Source organism: Polyodon spathula, chromosome 11, assembly GCF_017654505.1.
Source record: "Polyodon spathula isolate WHYD16114869_AA chromosome 11, ASM1765450v1, whole genome shotgun sequence".
NCBI classification, from domain to species: Eukaryota; Metazoa; Chordata; class Actinopteri; order Acipenseriformes; family Polyodontidae; genus Polyodon; species Polyodon spathula.
Genome location: NC_054544.1, coordinates 23,114,421 through 23,134,643, shown reverse-complemented (window position 1 = coordinate 23,134,643; position 20,223 = coordinate 23,114,421). Strand labels below are relative to the sequence as shown.

Genomic DNA, 20,223 nt, shown 5'->3' with positions numbered 1-20,223 from the left:
GCAATCATATAGATTTTTTTTTTTTTTCAGTATAAGAGACTTTTTAATTTCCTGGAGAAGTCCTTGTGTAAAGGTACTGAAAATGTACTGAAGATGCTGAAAGAATTAACAAGGCTGACAGTTCTGGTGTAAACCCACCTGTATTAAACCATATCTTAACATCAAATAAACCTTATCTGACAATTAGGAATACAATAGTACTTCTCATGTATTAGTACACAGTACACTTTTTTGAAGTAATGAACAAGTAAAACTTTACCTGCTGTTAAATGTTAGAGCAGCATACAGAGGAGTGTGTGGTTGATGTAGAGTATATTACACTGCCAAGCATTACACTGTCATCTACCAAAGCGAGCTCAGCACAAGATGATAAGATAAAGCCACAGTATCACAAACCAGCAAATCAGATGATACACATCCCAGTTTACTGTACAGCTCAATTAGATGCTCTCTACTGAGGTCAGATGAGGAAAGCATTCTCTAGAATTCATATTTATACATTTTGAGAGAAATCTAGTTCAGTGATCTAAACTAGCATTAAAAATGTTTTTATTTTATTTGAAATATAAAAATTACTATGGGTAACATTACAGAAACCAGCCAGTTAAGCTGAGACAACTCAGAGTGCAAAGCATTATGTGGCAAGGCAAGAGAGAACACTAGACTAATTGTGTGGGGTATGTTCTCCATTAAAATGTATTAATTACAGAATGGATTAACCATCCAGCACCTTGTGGAGTCTATATCATGTTATTGCTGTGATTGGGGCAAATAGTGGCCCAACCTGATATTAGGTACAGGTCCTAACAAATGACTGAATAAGGGTACCATGCAGCTGTTCTGTATTATAATTTAGAATGCCCAATTATAAAGGCCAGCCCTGCGGGTGTCTGTCTGAGCACACCAGGTGCCTGGACGGTAGGGTCCACTGTAGCACGGTGAGGAGAAACACTCCCTGCCAGTTTTGCCTCAGTAACCCGCTCCGCTGAAATCCCCAGTAAAGACTGGCACCTTCACACTGTCAGGAACCTGCAGTCCCCTGACTGTGTGACTCACCCTGCACAACACATGGACGTGCCTTTACCAGGGAAGAGACACTCATAACACTTACATATAGCTGTTTTGATTGATCTGGCCAGGTCTGGCAGCATTTAGTAGGTCTAGGTTTCACCCACATGTATACACCCTTCACTTTTAGAACTGAATCATCATGTGTTCTGCTAACTGCTGCAACCAAAAATAGGATTTCAAAAAAGTTGGCACAAAAATAGGGCTAACAAAACAGCCTTCTGTTTTCACCAGGTATCGTTGGAGTTCTTACTCTAGTGATGCATTAGTTTGGCTTTTCCCAGCAGGCACACACAAAAACACAGACTTTGTTTCCCCTTTGATTATTTGACAGCATTGTCTTCTAGCAACAATGGGGGAAACTGGCAGGCATCAGTCTGAATTGGTTAAAAAGGGCTAGACCACATGGGTGGCATTTCTGTCAATTCAGAAGAAAAGAAAATTTCCTCAAATAAGCACCTTTGATCTAACTGCGGGAGGGTTGGTAATTGGCAAATAATACCCACTTGTTGTTATGGCAGTGCAGATCATATTACTGCTGTGTAACAACATTGCATTTCTGAGTGCCTGATTTATAGTTTTATAATATGTTTTATAGTCATCCATAACATAACTAGGTAATGATTGGGAGTCACATTAGTCACTTTACTTTCAATTTAGCCAATTTACTGTAGAATCAAGTTTGAAGTAAAACTGTCCTCTACAGGAGAAAACTTCTAGGGTATTGCCACAGCTTGCTTCAGCGCCATTCAAATAATAAAACACTAACATCACGTACAAAACAATATTCGTAACATCGGTTTTAGGGGAGATTATCAGTCAGTGTAAATATTCTTCTTGTTGTTCTTCTTGGCAAAACGTAAATTAAGACAGATCTTCATGAAATTGTCATACTTGTGGGGAATTATAGGACTGACAATGTGATTTGTTTGAACCCTGTATTAATGTTTTTATATTTTTTCCATGTATTTTTCCATGTGTATTGGCATGTGTAATAACCCCATATGGCCACTAGTAGCTGTAGAATGAAAGGATCATCCATAACTATAAGGTTTTAAGTCCCAGTATCGTCCAGAAATATTCCACATCCCCTGAGCTGTTGTGAGGAGATGCTAATAATTGTGTTAAAAAGTTAGGGGTGAAACTAAGACAAATATAAACCCAACTCTGTTAGTCAGGTCTTAAAAGAAAACAATGTGTGTATAATGTTCTGACAAGAGGGCCGTACAGACAAAAAGTGTTTTTCTTACCTGAATATACCCTTTTCATATAATGCCGTATCTTTGAGTATGGTTACAGTACAGAAGTGTAAAAACTAAAACGACCCTGTGCTTTCTTCTCCAGACGGATGTTATGAACCAGAGTGTCTTTGAGCTGATCCACACTGAGGACCAGCAGGAGTTCAGAAGGAACCTGCACTGGGCCCTCAACCCCTCCAGCCTCTCTGAACCAGAGGAGTCCACACAAGGTGAGTGCAGCAGCATTGTTACTGCAGGGGCCCTCAGCCAGGCACTGGGAAGATACATCTAGAAGATCAGCTTCCATAGCCATGCTAAAGGTTTTCAATGGTCCCTGTCAATCTACTATGCTGTTCAGTGGGATTTCCATTTGCAGTTTCTAGCATCCTTTCCTGGGAAACAGCTGATTGTAGCTTCATCACTGCTAAGTTAGTTTCTCACCTTTCTGCAGATAAGTGTGCGACAGGACAACCAGGTGTCTAAGGTGATCAGGAGGTACGAAGGAGATTCAAAGCTGATGAACGGCAAATATTTATTTCTTAAATAAAAATGACAGAAAAAAGGGCACAGAGCCAAAATAAAAAGGTTAAACAAAACAGTTGCACACCACTAATAATAAACAGACAATCTGTCACCCAAGTCTCACACTACAGTGAGTTTTAAATCTAAACAGAGGAGTGTTGGTCTCTCTGCAGGCAGTTTCAAAAACCTCTCTTACAATGGAGCTTCTAGCTCCCTTTTTATATCATGTGGCTGTTCCTCATTAGCACCAATTATTTAATTTGGGAACAACCACATTGTCACATGTATTTGGCAGGGATAGGAATTAACCCTATCACTGCCAACTACCACCACCAACATACAAACAAAACACTATTTACAAGCAGGGCTCTGTCTGACACAAGGTGTCTCTAGCATTTAGTAAGTTTTACCTTGATTGTGATTTGATTGATTCATCTTGTCTGCCATCTTTTACAGCACTTTACTAGTGACCACTCAATGAGTGCCTGAACTACTATGCAAAAGAGCCTGGCTCCACTCTGATACATTGGTGCCATGAACCTGATCTTGTAGACTGGCTGCAGACAATCACCAAGGTTAAAGGGTGAATAGTGTAACCTGGAGTGTTGTGTGAAGCAATGGCATTTCAGATTCTGACCCCTGTTGATGAGATGAGGTTAAAAGCTCTGTAATCTCACCTTAACTTTTGTAGTGACCCTTTCAAAACAAAAGCGGAGATCTCAATTACTTTGTCAAGTGAAATCAATTCAACAGATTCTTTCCTTACTCTTTCCTCAACAGAAATGCAGCCCTTAATATAGATTTTATATTAAACATGTTGTTCCCCTTGTAACAGTGATCAGAATTCTTTGTGGATTTAATTCTGGATTTGTCTGCAAAAAGGCTCTGTTCAGCTAATCTCTTTATGACAAAACACAGTAGTGGAAGAAGTTGAAATATTGAACATGTGCTTTTGCTTAAATGGGATGCCGCTCATTTGACTGATTCATTTAGTATTGAAATGAAATCCCTGACATGTTATATGTAATATATAAAGCAGCATCACCCTTTGCAAGTTAAAGGGCTGAAGATTGGTGCTCAAGTACTTCCATATCCAGAACTGTAAAATGTACTGATATTTATACAGATCTCAATACTTGTTCCGAGAAGGAAGCTGCAATGAACCAACGATCGTGTGTATATTCTGAAGTCGGAGTTTGGTGACCTGTCCGAGGGACAGGGAGTTAGTTTTGGGATAGTAGATCCCACCCAGTATAACAGACAGGTATGGATGCGGGACCTCCATTTGTTAGTGGAATAACGCAAGCTATCTTCACAGCACATTATATTTAATAGTTTTTGTACAGTGTTTATTTTGCATTTTGTCCCATGTGAGCTACCATTTCTGGTAGTGTCAAGTGGGGTTCCTGTGTGTTCGCCTGTACGTCTACGTAAATAAACCTGTGTGCCTGTGGGGCGTGTCAGTCCCAACCTTCCAGTCTTGGTCTCCTGTCAATCACACAGTGATCACGCATCCGCATCATCTAATCAGTCATTCCTTCAGCCACATGTAGCGGACCCCCGTTACACAATGTGTGGTGCGTACACCTGGAAGTGATTATGAATGTGCGGCCTAAATGATAAATGTAGGGAACTATAACTTAGAAGAGAATTACCATCTTGCTGGGTAAAATAAAATTCAGTTTCTGTGAAATTGTTTATACCTGAGGCACTTCATGAGTTTTATTATTCCAGAGCTAAAACTTCAGAGTTTGAATACTATTACAATCAGCCTGAAGATCCTGGATTAAAGAAGAAGTACATTTGGAACATGTCAACAAATTATTACATGGAACTTGAAACGAAAAAAAAAATAAAAAGTTATATTTGCATGACCTTTATGTGAAACGTCCCAAGTGCGACCCGAAATGTTAACACTGAAACAGACATCAAACATAATGCAAAAGTGAAGTGTGTAAAGTTTTACGGATGATTTAAATGTTGGCATTATGGGGGAGATCTTAGTTCTGTGTGCTGCTGCAATGTATAAATACCCTCTGCAGGAGAACATGACCCAAGTTTTCAATAACATTGAGTTCAAGCCAGAGATCTTACATTTGCGTCAAAGCATGAAACAGCAAATTTATATTTATTTATGTATGTAATTAACATTTAGCGCTTGCCAGCATAAACACTTGAAGCAACACCATGTTTCCAAAGAGATATCAGGCAAACACTTCATTACAACAGTCCTCACGTTGTGTGTGGTCTACAGACAAAACAGAAGCAGCACAGAAAAACACAAACTAGCACAAAACAGCAACTAAGAAACTGTAACTGAAGTTGCAGTTAGAAAGATGTCCACTGCAGGCTTTATTGTTGGTGTTTTTCATTGTATGAGTTTGTTTTCTAATAGATCATTCATTATTGGTCTTTGTTTTAGCTAGTTCAAACAAGGAACTTGAATAATCTTTAATTTAATGTTTACCTAAAAATTTTAATGTGTAAAACATCCCATATTCATTGTTTCACACTGAGTTGCTGTAATGCGCTACCATTTTGTAAACAGGAAACTGTGTGTTTGCAACACACCTAGTTTTACTGTTACACCATAGATATTAATTCTATATATGCAAACCAATTGTGTAAGCTTCCCCTATTTTAAAAGTAAGTAGCTTCATAATGAAATTCCTTAGTTTCTTCACTGCCCCCCCTGTGGCAATGTGGTTGATTGTGTACAGGTGCAGGAGTGATGCAGTGCGCAATGAACAAACAGAGATATGTAATCCAGATGGAAAAGTGTTTTTGTTTATAATCCTTGTCTGGTGACCAAACAATAATTTCAGGCAATACACAACAATGTGCATTGCACTGGAAACAAACAAACGGGTTGCAGTCCCAAATAATAAACACACGTATTTTTCCCATAATGTACAAACACAGTGACCAGTCCTGGGTGCGTGCGGCAGTGCTCGTGGTGGGTGATACAAGTTTATTCGTGACAAAAGTGAAGTCCTGTTCCGGGTTTTGTGCTGGTTCTTGGTGACAGCTCCAGAACCTGTTAGCTGTCTAATAATTACAAACAAACTATTATAAGCAAACAAAACAAAACACTCATGGTAACTTTTATCACTGGGTCTCTCACAGGTCCTTACAGGTCTACCACTCAAACCAAAACGAAGGAACAGATGCATCGCTTCAACCCCGATTTATTCTGTCACTCATGACTCCTTGCTAAATGATTGCAGCCTCTCCTTTAATCCACGGCTGCCACATTATTTACCTTCCAGGTCAATGAGTTAGTGTGCCAAAGCTCTGTCTCTTTTCTACATGACCGACTTCCTTTTAACCCTCGGAACGAAGTGTCAGGCCAAGTAGTCCAGTGTTCTGTTCCCGTTACTTAGCGCCTTCACAGGTCGGGAGGGAGATTTACCATGTCTTTCTGTCACACCTCCATATCCATAGGCAGGGTATATAAATGTGTTCAAGGGGTAAAGCCATAGTGCTGGTATCAATTGAACTACTCAGTCCTTTATTATTAATATTATATTTAAACTGCATTTTTGTGTGATACTAATCAAGATGTAACCCTTATCGTATAGTAAATGAAAAATTGCTGAACATATCATTTAGATTCTTCTTTTATAACATGTGCTAGAATCACTATTGACAGTGACAGAAGTTAAACACAATATTTGGGCAAACAAACAATGAATTACTAAAAATGATCGGAAGCACCATGAAAAGGCAAGGGAACAGGGGAAAAAAGCATGTGAAGCTACTTTCTATGAAAGGTGACCAGCGAGAGTGTGAAAACAGGTTTAAAAACATATGTTTTAATTCACACATCACTGCCTTTGAAATTAAATATCTGAAATGTAGATGACCACGAAGTTGTTTTGTTTTTTTGAAAACAGGAGACAAAGTCCCCAGTTCCTCAGTGGTCATTTACAACCCAGACCAGCTGCCTCCCGAAAACTCCTCCTTCCTGGAGCGGAGCTTTGTATGTCGTTTCCGATGCTTGCTGGACAACTCCTCCGGGTTTTTGGTGGGTCTTCATCAGAAAATAACATTACAGTATATTCCAGGGGTGTACAAAGTCCTGGAGGTTTTAACTGATTAAAACATAGAGAAGATTTAATCGGTTCAGTTAAGTAATTTAGACTACAGGTGGAACAAAGACCATTCAAAACCTCAAGGATAGGAAGTGTGCACCCCTGGTTCTGTGTATATCATAAATGATTTGGAATAGCAATTACCCCTAACTGCCAGATTTACCATGCCACTGCAATCCTTGGTGTTATATTTTGTGTTCATATAAAATATTCAGGTTGATCATTGTGAGTGTTCAGATATTTAGCGCAGCAGACTTTTGCTTTTACACTTGTGTTACAAGTTCAAAGTCAACAACAATTTCCTTTTTTAAAATTCCCCCTAGGGTGTGTCTACCAAAATTTCACACATTAAACATTTCTGAAGAAAATGCAGAAAATGAATTCCAGTGAAAATGTCTGAAAACGATGACTCTGGAGAACAGACTTTAAACTCAGTTTGACAAATTCATTGCCTGGCATATTACTCACACAGCCATTCTTGCCTTCAGATGGTAATGGCTTGAGAATTAACTCACTCCCCCACCAAGCCCTTAGGCTTCACTTTTCTTACAAATACTGTACAATGAAGCCATGAAGCTATTCATTAACTTGTTCTGTTTAAACAGACAGTCCCTTTTAAGAGCTCCAGCTGATCTTTTGTAACACATTCCCAAGGAGAAGGGAAACCAGTGGGATTAGTTGAATTAGAATGCTGTTCTCCTCTGTTTGTGGACTGATCTCCAGTGACCCTTCTTTGCCTGAAGATTGTTTAATTCATTGGAATGCCATTGGAGTGGAGTGTGAATGGAAGTTGCTGTATTTATAGTTCTACAGTAGCTAATGAATCTTCCTAGTCTTTTAGACAAACCTTTCAAAAGTGTGTGTTTTAACCATTTGCAAATGTGGAGGAACCAGCACCTTATTTGAGTCAGCAGATAGTGTCTGCTAATGATGTACAGCATTCTCCATTCAGCTGGGTGCAGCTCGGCAGTGTAGCCTGGCTTTTAAAAGTAGAGAGGAAAAATGAAAAATGGAGATCAAGTTTTGATCTTGTGCCATGGAGAAAAAGTCTGGCTAGGATAAGTAGAAAAGGAAAAGAGGAGGTAAAAAAAGATATGGTAAAGAACAGATAAATAGGGTTTCAACTAGTTTGGGTTTCACCAGCCTATCTACTTGTATAGTCATTAGGTGGAGAGGAATGGCATGCATGCTTTAACCTTCCTCTTTTTTCTTGCTCTTGTGCCAGGCATTGAACCTGCAAGGCCGATTGAAGTTCCTCCATGGCCAGAACAGGTGGTCGGACAAAGGCTCCCTGGTGCCCCCCCAGCTGGCTCTGTTTGTCATCGCTATGCCCCTGCAGCCTCCTTCCATACTGGAGATCAGGACCAAAAACATGATCTTCAGAACCAAGCACAAGCTGGACTTCACACCTTTAGCCTGCGATGCCAAGTAAAGAGACCTGCAGAGTCAACATATTAAACTGTACCCAGGTCTTCTGCACTTTACCATGCTTCCTGTACTTTACCCAGATCCCCTGCACTTTACCATGCTTCCTGTACTTTACCCAGCTTCCCTGCACTTTACTATGCTTCCCGTAATTTACCCAGCTTCCCTGCACTTACCATGTTTCCCTGAGCTTTACCCTTCTCCCCTGTGCTGTACCCTGCTCCCCTGTGCTGTACCCTGCTTTCCTATGCTGTACCCTTCTTCCCTGTACTGTACCCTGCTCCTCTGTGCTGTACTCTGCTCCCCTGTGTTTTACCCTGCTTTCCTATGCTGTACCCTGCTCCCTTGTTTTCACCCTGCTCCCCTGTGCTGTACCCTGCTCCCTTGTTTTCACCCTGCTACACCGTGCTGTACCCAGCTCCCCTGTGTTGTACCCTGCTTCCCTGTTGTGTTCGACAATATGGAAGCTGTGTGACCAATATGACAGGAACAGTATTATTAAGACTTCCTTTTAAGTCTTAATCAGTGTCATTAAGACATACTTGTAAACATATACACACACTAAACAGAAAATTGCTAAATTCACAAATCAGCACAGTATAGGGATCAGATCCCACAATGACAAAGTCATTGCAATAAGCAGTACTACAATAGACTTATCAAGTGCCCATAATGCAGAAGAGCAGTGTACTGGAATTGAATTAATTGAGTGGTTGATATCTCTGAATTTTGCATTACTGTGTTGTGTTGTTCTGGTCTCTGCAGGGGTAAGATTGTCCTGGGATACACCGAAGCTGAGCTCCGAGTGCGGGGGACAGGTTACCAGTTTATCCATGCTGCAGACATGCTGTATTGTGCAGAGAATCACGTCAGAAGTAAGACTTTATTCAGATATATTTTGAATTGCTGTTTGAAAAAACTCACATAAGCAGTATGGTCTTAGAACATGGCAAAGTCACAGGTTTATGTTAAACATAAGAATCTGTGGTTAGTTTTTCCAGAGTTGGTGATAAACTGATCTTTCACATTAAATATGTTGTAGTAAAAAGTCCTTTATTCGTGAATGGGACGGGGCCAGGTTCTTGGTCCGTCTACCCAATCAGCCTTCACTATGGGATTGGACTCTTATCTTTAGGATTAGGTTGCTGGTGACACTGGCTTCCACTGTGTAGAATGCGGATTTATGTCTGAGTTGGGAATATACTAATACAGTCAAACCCATTTACAACGTAACTCGGATATAACGTACATACTGATACAAAGAACCATTATCATGGAACTGAATAAAATCATATTAAATCCTGTTTAAATTCTCCTTTTAGTACGTACTTTGATAGTGCATAATTCTTTTTATTACGCATGCACTGCAATGGCACACAGTGGTCTGTGTTGCGCATAATACATATTTGTAGACCTACTTTTTGCTGTTTGAATTTGACCTTGCTCTCTATTACTGTAATTTATGCAACATTATCATGGCCAGCGTTAAATGATCATCAATTGCACTTAAGGACAAACTGTATATTATTGGAGAAATCTTAAAGGGACAAAAGCAGTCAGAATTATGTTGTCAAAGAGCTCAAGTTTAAAAAGCAGCAGTCGCCCTGTCCACATTAGAGCAAAAAAATCGACAACAAAGTTAAAAATTGATTTACCTGAACCTTAGCCCATCAGTGTTAGAGCATCCAGATTGCTGTAGTAAAACCGGGTTAGTTTAACCCAGCTGTTGTTAAAAAAAATACCTCGCTGGATGATTGTATCCCAGAAACCACTGTAATGTATACACATTCTCCCCCCCCAAGTAAATATTGTTGTTTATTTTAATTGAACGCGGGAGCAGAACAGAGGAGCTACAAGAAAGTACCTAACTAATCAAAAGTGGAATAAATCGTGGGGGGGGGGGGGGGGGGTTGCCCACATCATAGTAAATAAGAAGGGCATTTGCAAAAAGGGAAAATCTGGCGCAGATAAGAAGTGATGACGTGATCTAAGATAATTTAAAAAGTGTTTTGGACACATTTTAAGTTTTTTCTACTACAGTACATTAGCATATCTGACTGTACCCATGGAATATGACAAGAATAAATCAAATCCTCCTGTATTTTAGTTCAGGCTTGTCTTTTCTTTATTCTTGTCACATATAACCAGGGGGATTATGGCAATGTACTACCACAAAGCACTAGGAGATATCAAAGGATACTGTGTAACCAGACTGGAACACGGTTCACGTCCAGATTACAGTTAAACCAGTTTATATAACCCAATTATGCCGACAACCAAGTTCGAGACTACCTCCTTAGTTTAGATTTTTGTGCTTATTTCGCAGGTATGCGGATGTATCTATTATACATAATGCATACCTCAGTTATAATATACTGTTTTTACGGTCCCAAGGCAGTATGTTGTATTAGAGTTTCACTGTATATGTTTTATTTATTTATTTTAATGTAAGGGTTTGGCTAGGGTGCATACCATCAAGGCTTTAAAAATGTAAATATTGATATTTTATTGCCAATACAATTGGAGACATAATGAAATGGCTGTCATATTAGCAATACATCAGATTAGGTTAAGAATATATTTAAACAGAAAATAGTCCAGGAGCTTACCGATCATTTGTTATAATTTACTTAAACAGGAGAGAGTGATCAGTGCACAGAAGCACTGTAGGTGTGTTCAGTTTGTATAAATACTCCCGGAGATGATGACATTCTGTTTATATACTCTTTATACCCTCTGCTGTGCACCTGTAACACAACTAAAATGTGATTCCTGTTAGTTTAAATTACAGTGGCAAGGTATATCATAAATCCCTGAAATTAAACAAAAGAACAAAGTTACAAATGGTTTTGAATTGGGATCCTCAACTGAAATCAAAGGAAGAGGTTCATAAAAGGTTTGTATCAGTATTTAATGTAGTCACATGTACTGTACTAAGTATATAACACATAAACTAATACATATAAACAAATAGCATTACCTACAAGTTTGTAAATGCATAGTCACAACAGCATGTGTTGTGTGTTGATGCAACATTGTGATGCATTCTCATTCGTTGTAGTGAGTACACGGTATTGTGAGCTACTTAAAATAAATTTAGTTGAAAGTGTAAGCCTCACAAAGCCAGCCCTGAAGTACAAGGCAGTTGACAGCTTGACCCCGCCTCGTCTGATCAAGAGGACAGGGGAGGGGTGTGAGGATGGGAGTGTAATTTACAATAGAGACTGAGTGAAGGCTTATGTCAACGAGAGGACTGAAATGAAAAGTGGGGTTACAAATCCATGTGTGGTGTTGTCTTCATTAGTGCTACATGTGACAAGATAATAAAGTACACTTGGGAAGGAACATTATGTGTCCTGGCACATTGATAGCCAACCACAGAATATAATAATTCAGTAGTGCATTGTGGAAGGGTGATGGGTAATTCACTGACACACAAGACAGAACAGTTGTACTTGGAACACCGCCCAGGTGCCCAGTTTTATTCTCAGCAATTTCACTGTTTTACCCGCAGAGGTCACTGTTGTCCGTGGGCTGCCTATCAACAATGATAAACAGCACCACGGAAATACCAAAGCTGGTAAGTTGAATGAACTGCGGACGCACTTGCAGGTGCTCAAAATAATATAGAGAACAGAAGGCGAAAAGAACAAGGGAAAATAAAACAGTAATAAAACTACAAATAAAAGGTGCTGCACTCGGCAGCGTTATCCGGTCGCCGCTACCCGCACAACCCGGATCACCGTCCTACTCTGGCGGCTCCCTGCCTACTCTAAACAATAGTTCGGGGTCTGCCCGAGGGTTCCCCGCTGTCACTCTCTGGCTTGTTCGCTGTTCCCAGCTGGTCTCTCTGTCCTTGACCAGCCATTCCGCACACACAGCGTGTCAACAAAGGCAGACCTGAGGAAACAGCAGAGCGTTATTTTATAGGACCAACAATCTCCCAAGATGCACATGTCAGCCATTCAGAGAGAGGGAAAGTCCACACACCCACTTTCCCACCTCCCTGTGTCACTGCCATGACTCACAGGCGGTTGTTGGACGACTGCCGCCCTCTTCCTGCAGCCCGTGAACACGCCAGCAGAGTCAGCACAGATCTCTCCCTGTTACATGCATATATTGTACTTTTATTTCAAATATACAACAGTGCTCCATATGTAGTAAACAACACATACGAAAACAAACAGTTCAAGGAATAACAAAGACAAATATTTACTGACGATTTAATGGCTGATAGCTGTTGGTTTGTCTCAATGTTTTATAAACAGATAAACATTAAGTAATTGCAAATTAATTAGAAGCATGTACATGTTTTAATGTGACAGTCTTAAGCACAAATATTTAGTTACATAAGAAATGTACGCGGTTTAATATTAATATTAATGTATGCTATAACTATTATGAAATTATTCCAGAGGTTATATGTATTTGTCTTACAATATTCAAATAGGGTTCATTGTGCCGTGCATTTTGATGCTATTAAATTCGAGACTTCAGTGGTATGTGCACTGTCTCAGCATTTCATTTGTATGATATAGTTAGAGTAGTACTGCTATTAATTTATGATGACTGCTCCAGTTTTCTGTAAATTAACTCACAGCTCCCCCACACCCTTCCAATGTATCTAATTTCCAGTCCACTGGCAATGTATAAATCATGTGTTTTGCTCTTTCAGAAATGTCATCTGAAAAAAACAAAACATTGGTCATATCTAATTTAAAACTGTTAAATGTTATTGTAATGTACTTTTATTGTAAAAGGGTGTAATATGTATGTCCTTTTGTTGCTAAGTTTGCTGTTCTGTAACAAATATAAAGCACAACAGAGCAATCACCTCTCTGAGTACAGAGAGGTGTCTTTGATTGAAAGACCTTTTGGAGATTTTGATACTTAAAATCCAAACCTACAATCTTTTTTATTTACATTTTACAAAAACAAGTTGCAAAACCACATACCATATATCCTCACATTAGAACTGCCCTTGAAAAACAGCACTGCCTTAAATAAACAGCACCGCCCTTGAATAAACAGCACTGCCTTGAATAAACAGCACTGCCCTTGAATAAACAGCACTGCCTTGAATAAACAGCACTGCCCTTGAATAAACAGCATTGTCCTTGAATAAACAGCATTGTCCTTGAATAAACAGCATTGTCCTTGAATAAACAGCACTGCCTTTGAATAAACAGCACTGCCTTGAATAAACAGCACTGCCCTTAAATAAACAGCACTGCCTTGAATAAACAGCACTGCCTTGAATAAACAGCACTGCCGTTGAATAAACAGCATTGTCATTAAATAAACATCACTGCCTTGAATAAACAGCACTGCCTTGAATAAACAGCATTGTCCATGAATAAACAGCACTATCCTTGAATAAACAGCACTGCCTTGAATAAACAGCATTGTCCTTGAATAAACAGCACTGCCTTTGAATAAACAGCACTGCCTTGAATAAACAGCACTGCCTTGAATAAACAGCACTATCCTTGAATAAACAGCACTGTCCTTGAATAAACAGCACTGCCTTGAATAAACAGCATTGTCCATGAATAAACAGCACTATCCTTGAATAAACAGCACTGCCTTGAATAAACAGCACTGCCTTAAATAAACAACACTGCCTTGAATAAACAGCACTATCCTTGAATAAACAGCACTGCCTTGAATAAACAGCATTGTCCATGAATAAACATCACTGCCCTGAGTAGTTTGAAAACAGAAAAAACATTTTAAAATGAAACAATAAAAAAATTACAGTGTTGAATAAGATATTGAAAGGTAATTATTCTAACATGCAGTTAACTGTAGGGGTGCTCTGTTTAATTTGGCAGTGATAAAGACAGGAGAAAGTGGTCTGACGGTCTTCCGGCTCTTGACAAAGGAGAATCGATGGAAGTGGGTTCAGGCAAATGCCAGGCTGGTGTATAAGAATGGAAAACCGGACTACATCATTGCCACACAGAGGCCTCTTGTGTAAGTAATGGAACACGATCTACTCATGTACTGTCACAATGTTTGTGTTGCATTATAAAGGAAAATGGCAGCACAGAGTCTATTATATGATCTAAATAGTGGCAGATATAAATACTTTTGAAACTTGTAAACCTGCTGTAGACATTTTTTGTATGTATCATCTGCACTCTCATCTTGTTCCACAGTTTACAATACAATGTGCAAACCTGACATCACACGACTGTCTGGCTAGATCTTTTTTTTTTTTTTGTAGTTTGAGGGTGAGCATTAGACATTCATTAGGTAACTTCCTCCAGCTACAGTCATAACTGGGCTCCTGGACCATTTTGATCTCAGTCTCTGATGGAAAAGGAGACAGGACTGATTTCAAGTTAATTTCAACTCTGGGAAACCTAATAGGAGAGTGTGGGGGTGGTGGTAGTAATAGGAGGGACACTGTCTCTTGGGGGATAACACCAGCAGGAACTTCATGAATCTTAAGTTACAGAATTTTTAATTATTTAATAATTTAGTCTTTAAACAAAACCAATTTAATAATTACAGAATCTGTCATTCAGCCACACATGAGACAACAGTAGGATAGATTAGTTTAAAAGTAGTTGTGGTAAACAAGCAAGCCAACTGTAGAAACACTGTGTGAAAATGCATTGCTGGACTAGTCCAATGAATTTGGGAGTAGTGTATGTGTATCTTTTTTTCATTATTAGGGAAGAAGAAGGAGGCGAACACCTCCGAAAGCGCTCTATGCATCTTCCTTTCACCTTTGCTACTGGAGAAGCGCTGTTGTACCAGACCAGCTACCCCATCCCCGGCCGCCCGGATCCTTTCCAGGTGAAGGAGAAGCGCGCCAAGTCCAATAAGCATTCTCAGAACAAGCAGGAGAAGGAGCAGAATGACACCGTCAATCCCAACTCTGTTCTGGGGGCCATGATGAGGCAAGATGAATCCATTTACATCTCCCATCCGGCACTGGAGCCCAAGTATTCCTTCAATACCAGCTTGTTCAATGAACAGGGAGATTCCACCAGCTTTCCCAACCCAGGGGGGGACAGCTGGAACGCAGTTCCAAATGGGAGCAATGGGCTAAAACCAGAGCTAGATACTTTTGGACCAGTTGACCCCCTCCTATCAACCTTAGACTCTCTGTCATTAGACAATGACGGGGACTGCTCAAATAACGAGCTGTTTAGCGCACTGGAGAACATTGGGCTGAACGCAGAAGACCTAGAACTTATCTTGTTAGACGAGAGGATGATCAGAATAGAAATAGACCCGGGCTACATCCCTTCCCTCAACGACCTTTTAACAAACAACGAAATCTTATCTTACGTTCATGATTCTCTGGAGAACAGAACTGAGGAGGGGGGCTCTGATAATCAGCTGTCCTGTCCATGGCCTGTTCCCCACCAAACCACCCCCAAACTGCAAGAAACACCAGCACAGTATTATCCCCACCAGCAACAGTTGCCGCAAAATCAGCAGCCAATTTTACAGTTCTCACAGCAAATGCAGCAGCATCTCCACACTCAAAACCCACCGATTAAAGAGCACCAGTGGATTCATCAGCTTCAGTCACCGACTCCCGAACTACAAATCCAGATGAATAAGCAAAACCTGCCCCACAGACTCCCACAAGGGAACAGCATTCAACACTGGGATCAGCGACTGCAGGGGCAACATGCAGCCCAAAACAGCCACTGGATTACCCAAAATGTGCCTATGAGCATCAATGGGCAGGCTGCGGAGCATAGCTCTCACACACATCAAGGGGGCCTGCAGCAGAAGCCCCAGCTCCCACAACAGCAGCTCCACGTACACCTCCAGCCACAGTGCCATTTCAAACAAAAGGCCAACAATGTTTTGACAGTAAATGGGATGCATGGCCAGGGTTCAGTGAATCAGCAGACATTGGGCAACCACCATGGCTACGTGCCGGTAACCAACCCTAATCAGGTTGAGCAGCCAACAAACATGTCTGCGTATAATACTGTGCAGGGGGTAGCCTCCTCCCAGCAGCTCTGCCAACCTCAGGTCCCAAGCACTGGAATGGCTCATGGGGATTATAACATGAGCGATATGCCTAACCTGGATTTTACAATAAACAGTGGACTCGTCGAAGAAGTCCACCAATATCAGGGGGTGGTGGCCACTGCTTCTTCCTATCAGATGATCTCCCAGAAGCAGCAGGTCTCCTCCACTTGTTTCTCCCAGTATCCTCCTCAGAATCCTTCCTTGGAGCAGTTTCTAGAGGTAGGACAGCAGCAGCACCAGCTATCCACTATGGGAATGTTAACATTGTCAGACCCCCAGAACAACACGCATAACATGTCTACTTTACACACAGATATTAGTGTTACCACAGACATTGATGCGAAGTGACCACACATGACCCATAAACTGCTTGGCAACATCAAGATTAAGTCTAAATATGAGTGGTTGAGGCTAGATACAAACTTGCACCGTGTAGCCAGTACATACATAAAACTCGACATACAGAGGGTGATTGCAGTTGGAAGACACATAGAATCTCACCCATTTTGAGGCTACATTAGCCAAAAGCAATACAGTAGACACTGGAAAGCCTCTTATGATGAGCCGCCACTGTTACAAGTCAAAGTCATCACGGTGGCTTATTAAAGACAGAATAATAAAAATGGATGATGTTGATCACTGTGTGATCTGGTGGTTAAAGAAAAGGGCTTGTAACCAGGAGGTCCCGGGTTCAAATCCCAGCTCACTCACCGACTCACTCTGTGATCGTGAGCAAGTCACTTGACTTCCTTGTGCTCCATCTTTCGGGTGAACTGTTGTTGTAAGTAACTCTGCAGCTGATGCAATTCAAGGTCCTCCTGCAGAGTCTGACAGAGGTTGAAAAAATGCCCTACACAGACGCTGTCGAGTTTTTAGATCGTCATCTGTTCAATCTAAGAAATTAACCAAGGTCATGTACACCCTCTTTCTGTATTGCCTTCATCATCAGACTCGCACTCAAGCTCAAAAATTACATTTGCTGCTACTGCTGCTGCAACTGCTCCCACTCCCAGCAAATCCATACTATAGTTTTGTTTTGTTTTTTTAACACCAAAGTACGTAAATACTGCTGCAAGGTGAGTGTGGCAGGAAATGGTGTTGCGGTGATGTCAGACCAGAAGGCGAAACAAAAACACAGAGAGGTAGGTACTGCAGGTCAAAGGCACGGCGTGTGCCGTTTCATTACGAACATCAAAAATTAATTAAATATTTAAACAAAAATAAACACTTGCTCACAGAGCGAAATAAAAGGTTTTAAATAAAATAAATCAAAACACAAAAATACAAATATAGGTCAAGCTGGACGATCGCCTTCACTGTTCCTATATCTTTTTCTTTTAAATTAATCTCTCCTCTCGCTCTGGCCATTCTCCACTTCTGAACACCCACCTGGAGTGCAGAGAGCTGCAGGTATTTATGCAGGTGACCATCTCGGCTGTAACGGCAGTGTTACACACATGGGTTGTCACTGAATACTACTGAATCAGACTCTGAGCAGTGAGTGTTGACACCCTTCACAGGCACGCAGATTAAATAAAAACATTGGACTTAGGGTACCAAAAAACATCAGGCAAGGCCCGTATCTTGCAGTTAAATGTCCCGAGTGAAGACCTAAGTATGGTCTACTTAGGTCTCTCTTTGTATTAGTGCTTACACTATTGAGATGTACCTGTGCTGGCCCTGTGGGCACAAAGTGAATAAACTAAACAGGTAAGAATGGTCATCTACAATCACTGGAAGTCCTTATATTAATTGACTGATGTAATGTCCTTGATCCTCAGATGGAGAACGGATGCATCCTAACCAATACAAACCTGGGGTATCCTGAAGACCGTCTGCTCCCCAATGGCAATGAAGTCCCGTCGGACAATGCGGATCCACATCTTCCCGGCACTCAGACTACTGGCTTTTACCTCTAAACATGGGGAGATTATCAAGGTCAGACTTGGATTATCCCACGGAGTTGAATAACAAGAAGGCTGGGTCTTTTGAAAATGCAGCACTTTGCTGATTTTATGTTCTCCATTTAGTTTTCCTTTTTCTTTTCTCCTTTTAAAGATGTTTTTTTCTGATGATGCACAAAACTGAGAAACAGGTGCATGAAGTAAAAGAAAAAAGTGATTTTCACCAACAAAGAAATAAAAGAAACAAAAATGAAAGTGTCAGCAGTGTGGCACCTTTGCAGAATCTCTCTCTGGTTTGGTTAAATCGCTGTGTTGGTAATGCAGTTTTCTGTTTTACTGAAATCAGCATTTTCTTTGTGAGTTGAAAACCAAATGATTCTGTTTTATTTGCTAAGCTTGCTGAGCATTCTTGTTTTAAGAAAAAGCATAAAATATAGCAAGTGTATTTAAATTCTGTGGAACTGAAAGAATTGGTTTCACATGAAAAATGTTAGTCTGACAATGTCTCCACTATGTTTATAAAGGCCAATAAGTAAGGGTTGGTTCATACTTCTGTCACAGATGAATGCAATACGTCAGGCATAGACAGCTATAAAAGCTGTGCAGCTTCATTCTGACCATGCAGCAAATGTTTACGTTTCTCCACATTATCCGACCCTGTGTGATTTCAGTCGCAGACGCATGAAAAAATGCTGTATGACTTTCCAAAAAAGATGCACGTCGCAAGAGTGTGGATGATGTTCCGACCTGTCACACAGGGTCGGAGACCCTCGACTCTGACCATAAATTGTCTATGAACCAACCTTCAGGCATTAAATAGGTGATAAATCCACAGTCTTCAATATAGCTTTTTGATGTGTTTTTCTTTGCATTGTCAACATTGGTTAGAAGACAAACTTGGAAATGTCTCTGCTCCTCTTAACACTGGTTGAAACCCATAATTACCATTTGTAATAACTTAAAATACCTTCAGAGGTGCATGACCAGATTGCTTCTTGTGACTTTTTCCCCCCAACTATGCAACTGCACTAGATATGTAATGGCTGTAATATTCCTCAGGGAGTTACAGCAGATTCAATAGATTAATGCAGTAAGCTGCAATATAACACATAACTTCAAGACACTCCATCAGAATTCCAAAATAAAACCATACAAACTATAAGAAATAAAGTCAAGTAGACACACATTTAGGCCAGTGCAATATGATTTGCCTGTATGGATATTGCTTTTGCAGTAATCCACTCTGAAAAATGTAAAAGCCATGATAACAGCATAGGAAAGAGAATTAAAAGAGGGGAAGTAAATAATAAGCACGGCAAAGCATGGAGTGCAAACATAAGACACTGTGATAAATTGGGAGAAGAAATGATTGTGCAAATATACCATGGTCAAATGTTACACTGCAGTTATTCCATGGCTATGAGGACCCTTTGTACATGCATGAACTGGTTTGGAATACACATTCCAAAGGATACAATATCAGAAAGTGTCCTGCCTCTCAGATGTGCTTGGGCATGTTTGCAAGAATCAGAATGACAATTTGAGAATGTGCAGCAATAAAAGTAGCAATTCCTGTGTTGTGTGACTTTTGTACACCCTGTAGAGTGTGGTAAAGTACAGTAAAAAAAAAAAGCACTGTAAAGCACAATGAAGCAGGGTTTTAAATCAGTTGAAAACCAAGGTAGAAATGCAGGGCAGTCACTTACAGCCTTTTTTATATCAATTATTGAGTCTTGAGAAACTCATTAAGAAATGGACCTGTGTTTTTATCGTGTTACTTTAATTCAATTGAAAATTGTGAAGACAATCAAGTTTACGTTTCAAAATGTTTGAATTAATGTAATGTGTTTTTTAACTTTAAAAATGTATTCTGTGAATTGATGTTTTCTTCTGTAAGTCAGGTTTTTTTTTTTTTTTTTTTTTTTTTTTTTTTTTTTTCCCAAAACAGTAGCTGCATTTACAAGA

At 40.1% G+C, this 20,223-nt stretch overlaps 1 protein-coding gene across 1 annotated transcript in view; it reads left to right on the top strand.

Annotated features, from left to right (window-relative positions):
• Positions 1-18,341, top strand: part of LOC121323078 (aryl hydrocarbon receptor-like) — a 35,180-nt gene extending 16,839 nt beyond the window's left edge. The window contains exons 4-10 of the mRNA XM_041263816.1: positions 2,413-2,536; positions 6,725-6,855; positions 8,148-8,350; positions 9,113-9,222; positions 14,182-14,323; positions 15,031-16,573; positions 18,136-18,341. Of these exons, the coding sequence (XP_041119750.1) occupies positions 2,413-2,536; positions 6,725-6,855; positions 8,148-8,350; positions 9,113-9,222; positions 14,182-14,323; positions 15,031-16,573; positions 18,136-18,273 (2,391 nt within the window). The 3' untranslated portion in view covers positions 18,274-18,341. The remainder of the gene's footprint in view (positions 1-2,412; positions 2,537-6,724; positions 6,856-8,147; positions 8,351-9,112; positions 9,223-14,181; positions 14,324-15,030; positions 16,574-18,135) is intronic.
• Positions 18,342-20,223: the final 1,882 nt, after the last annotated feature.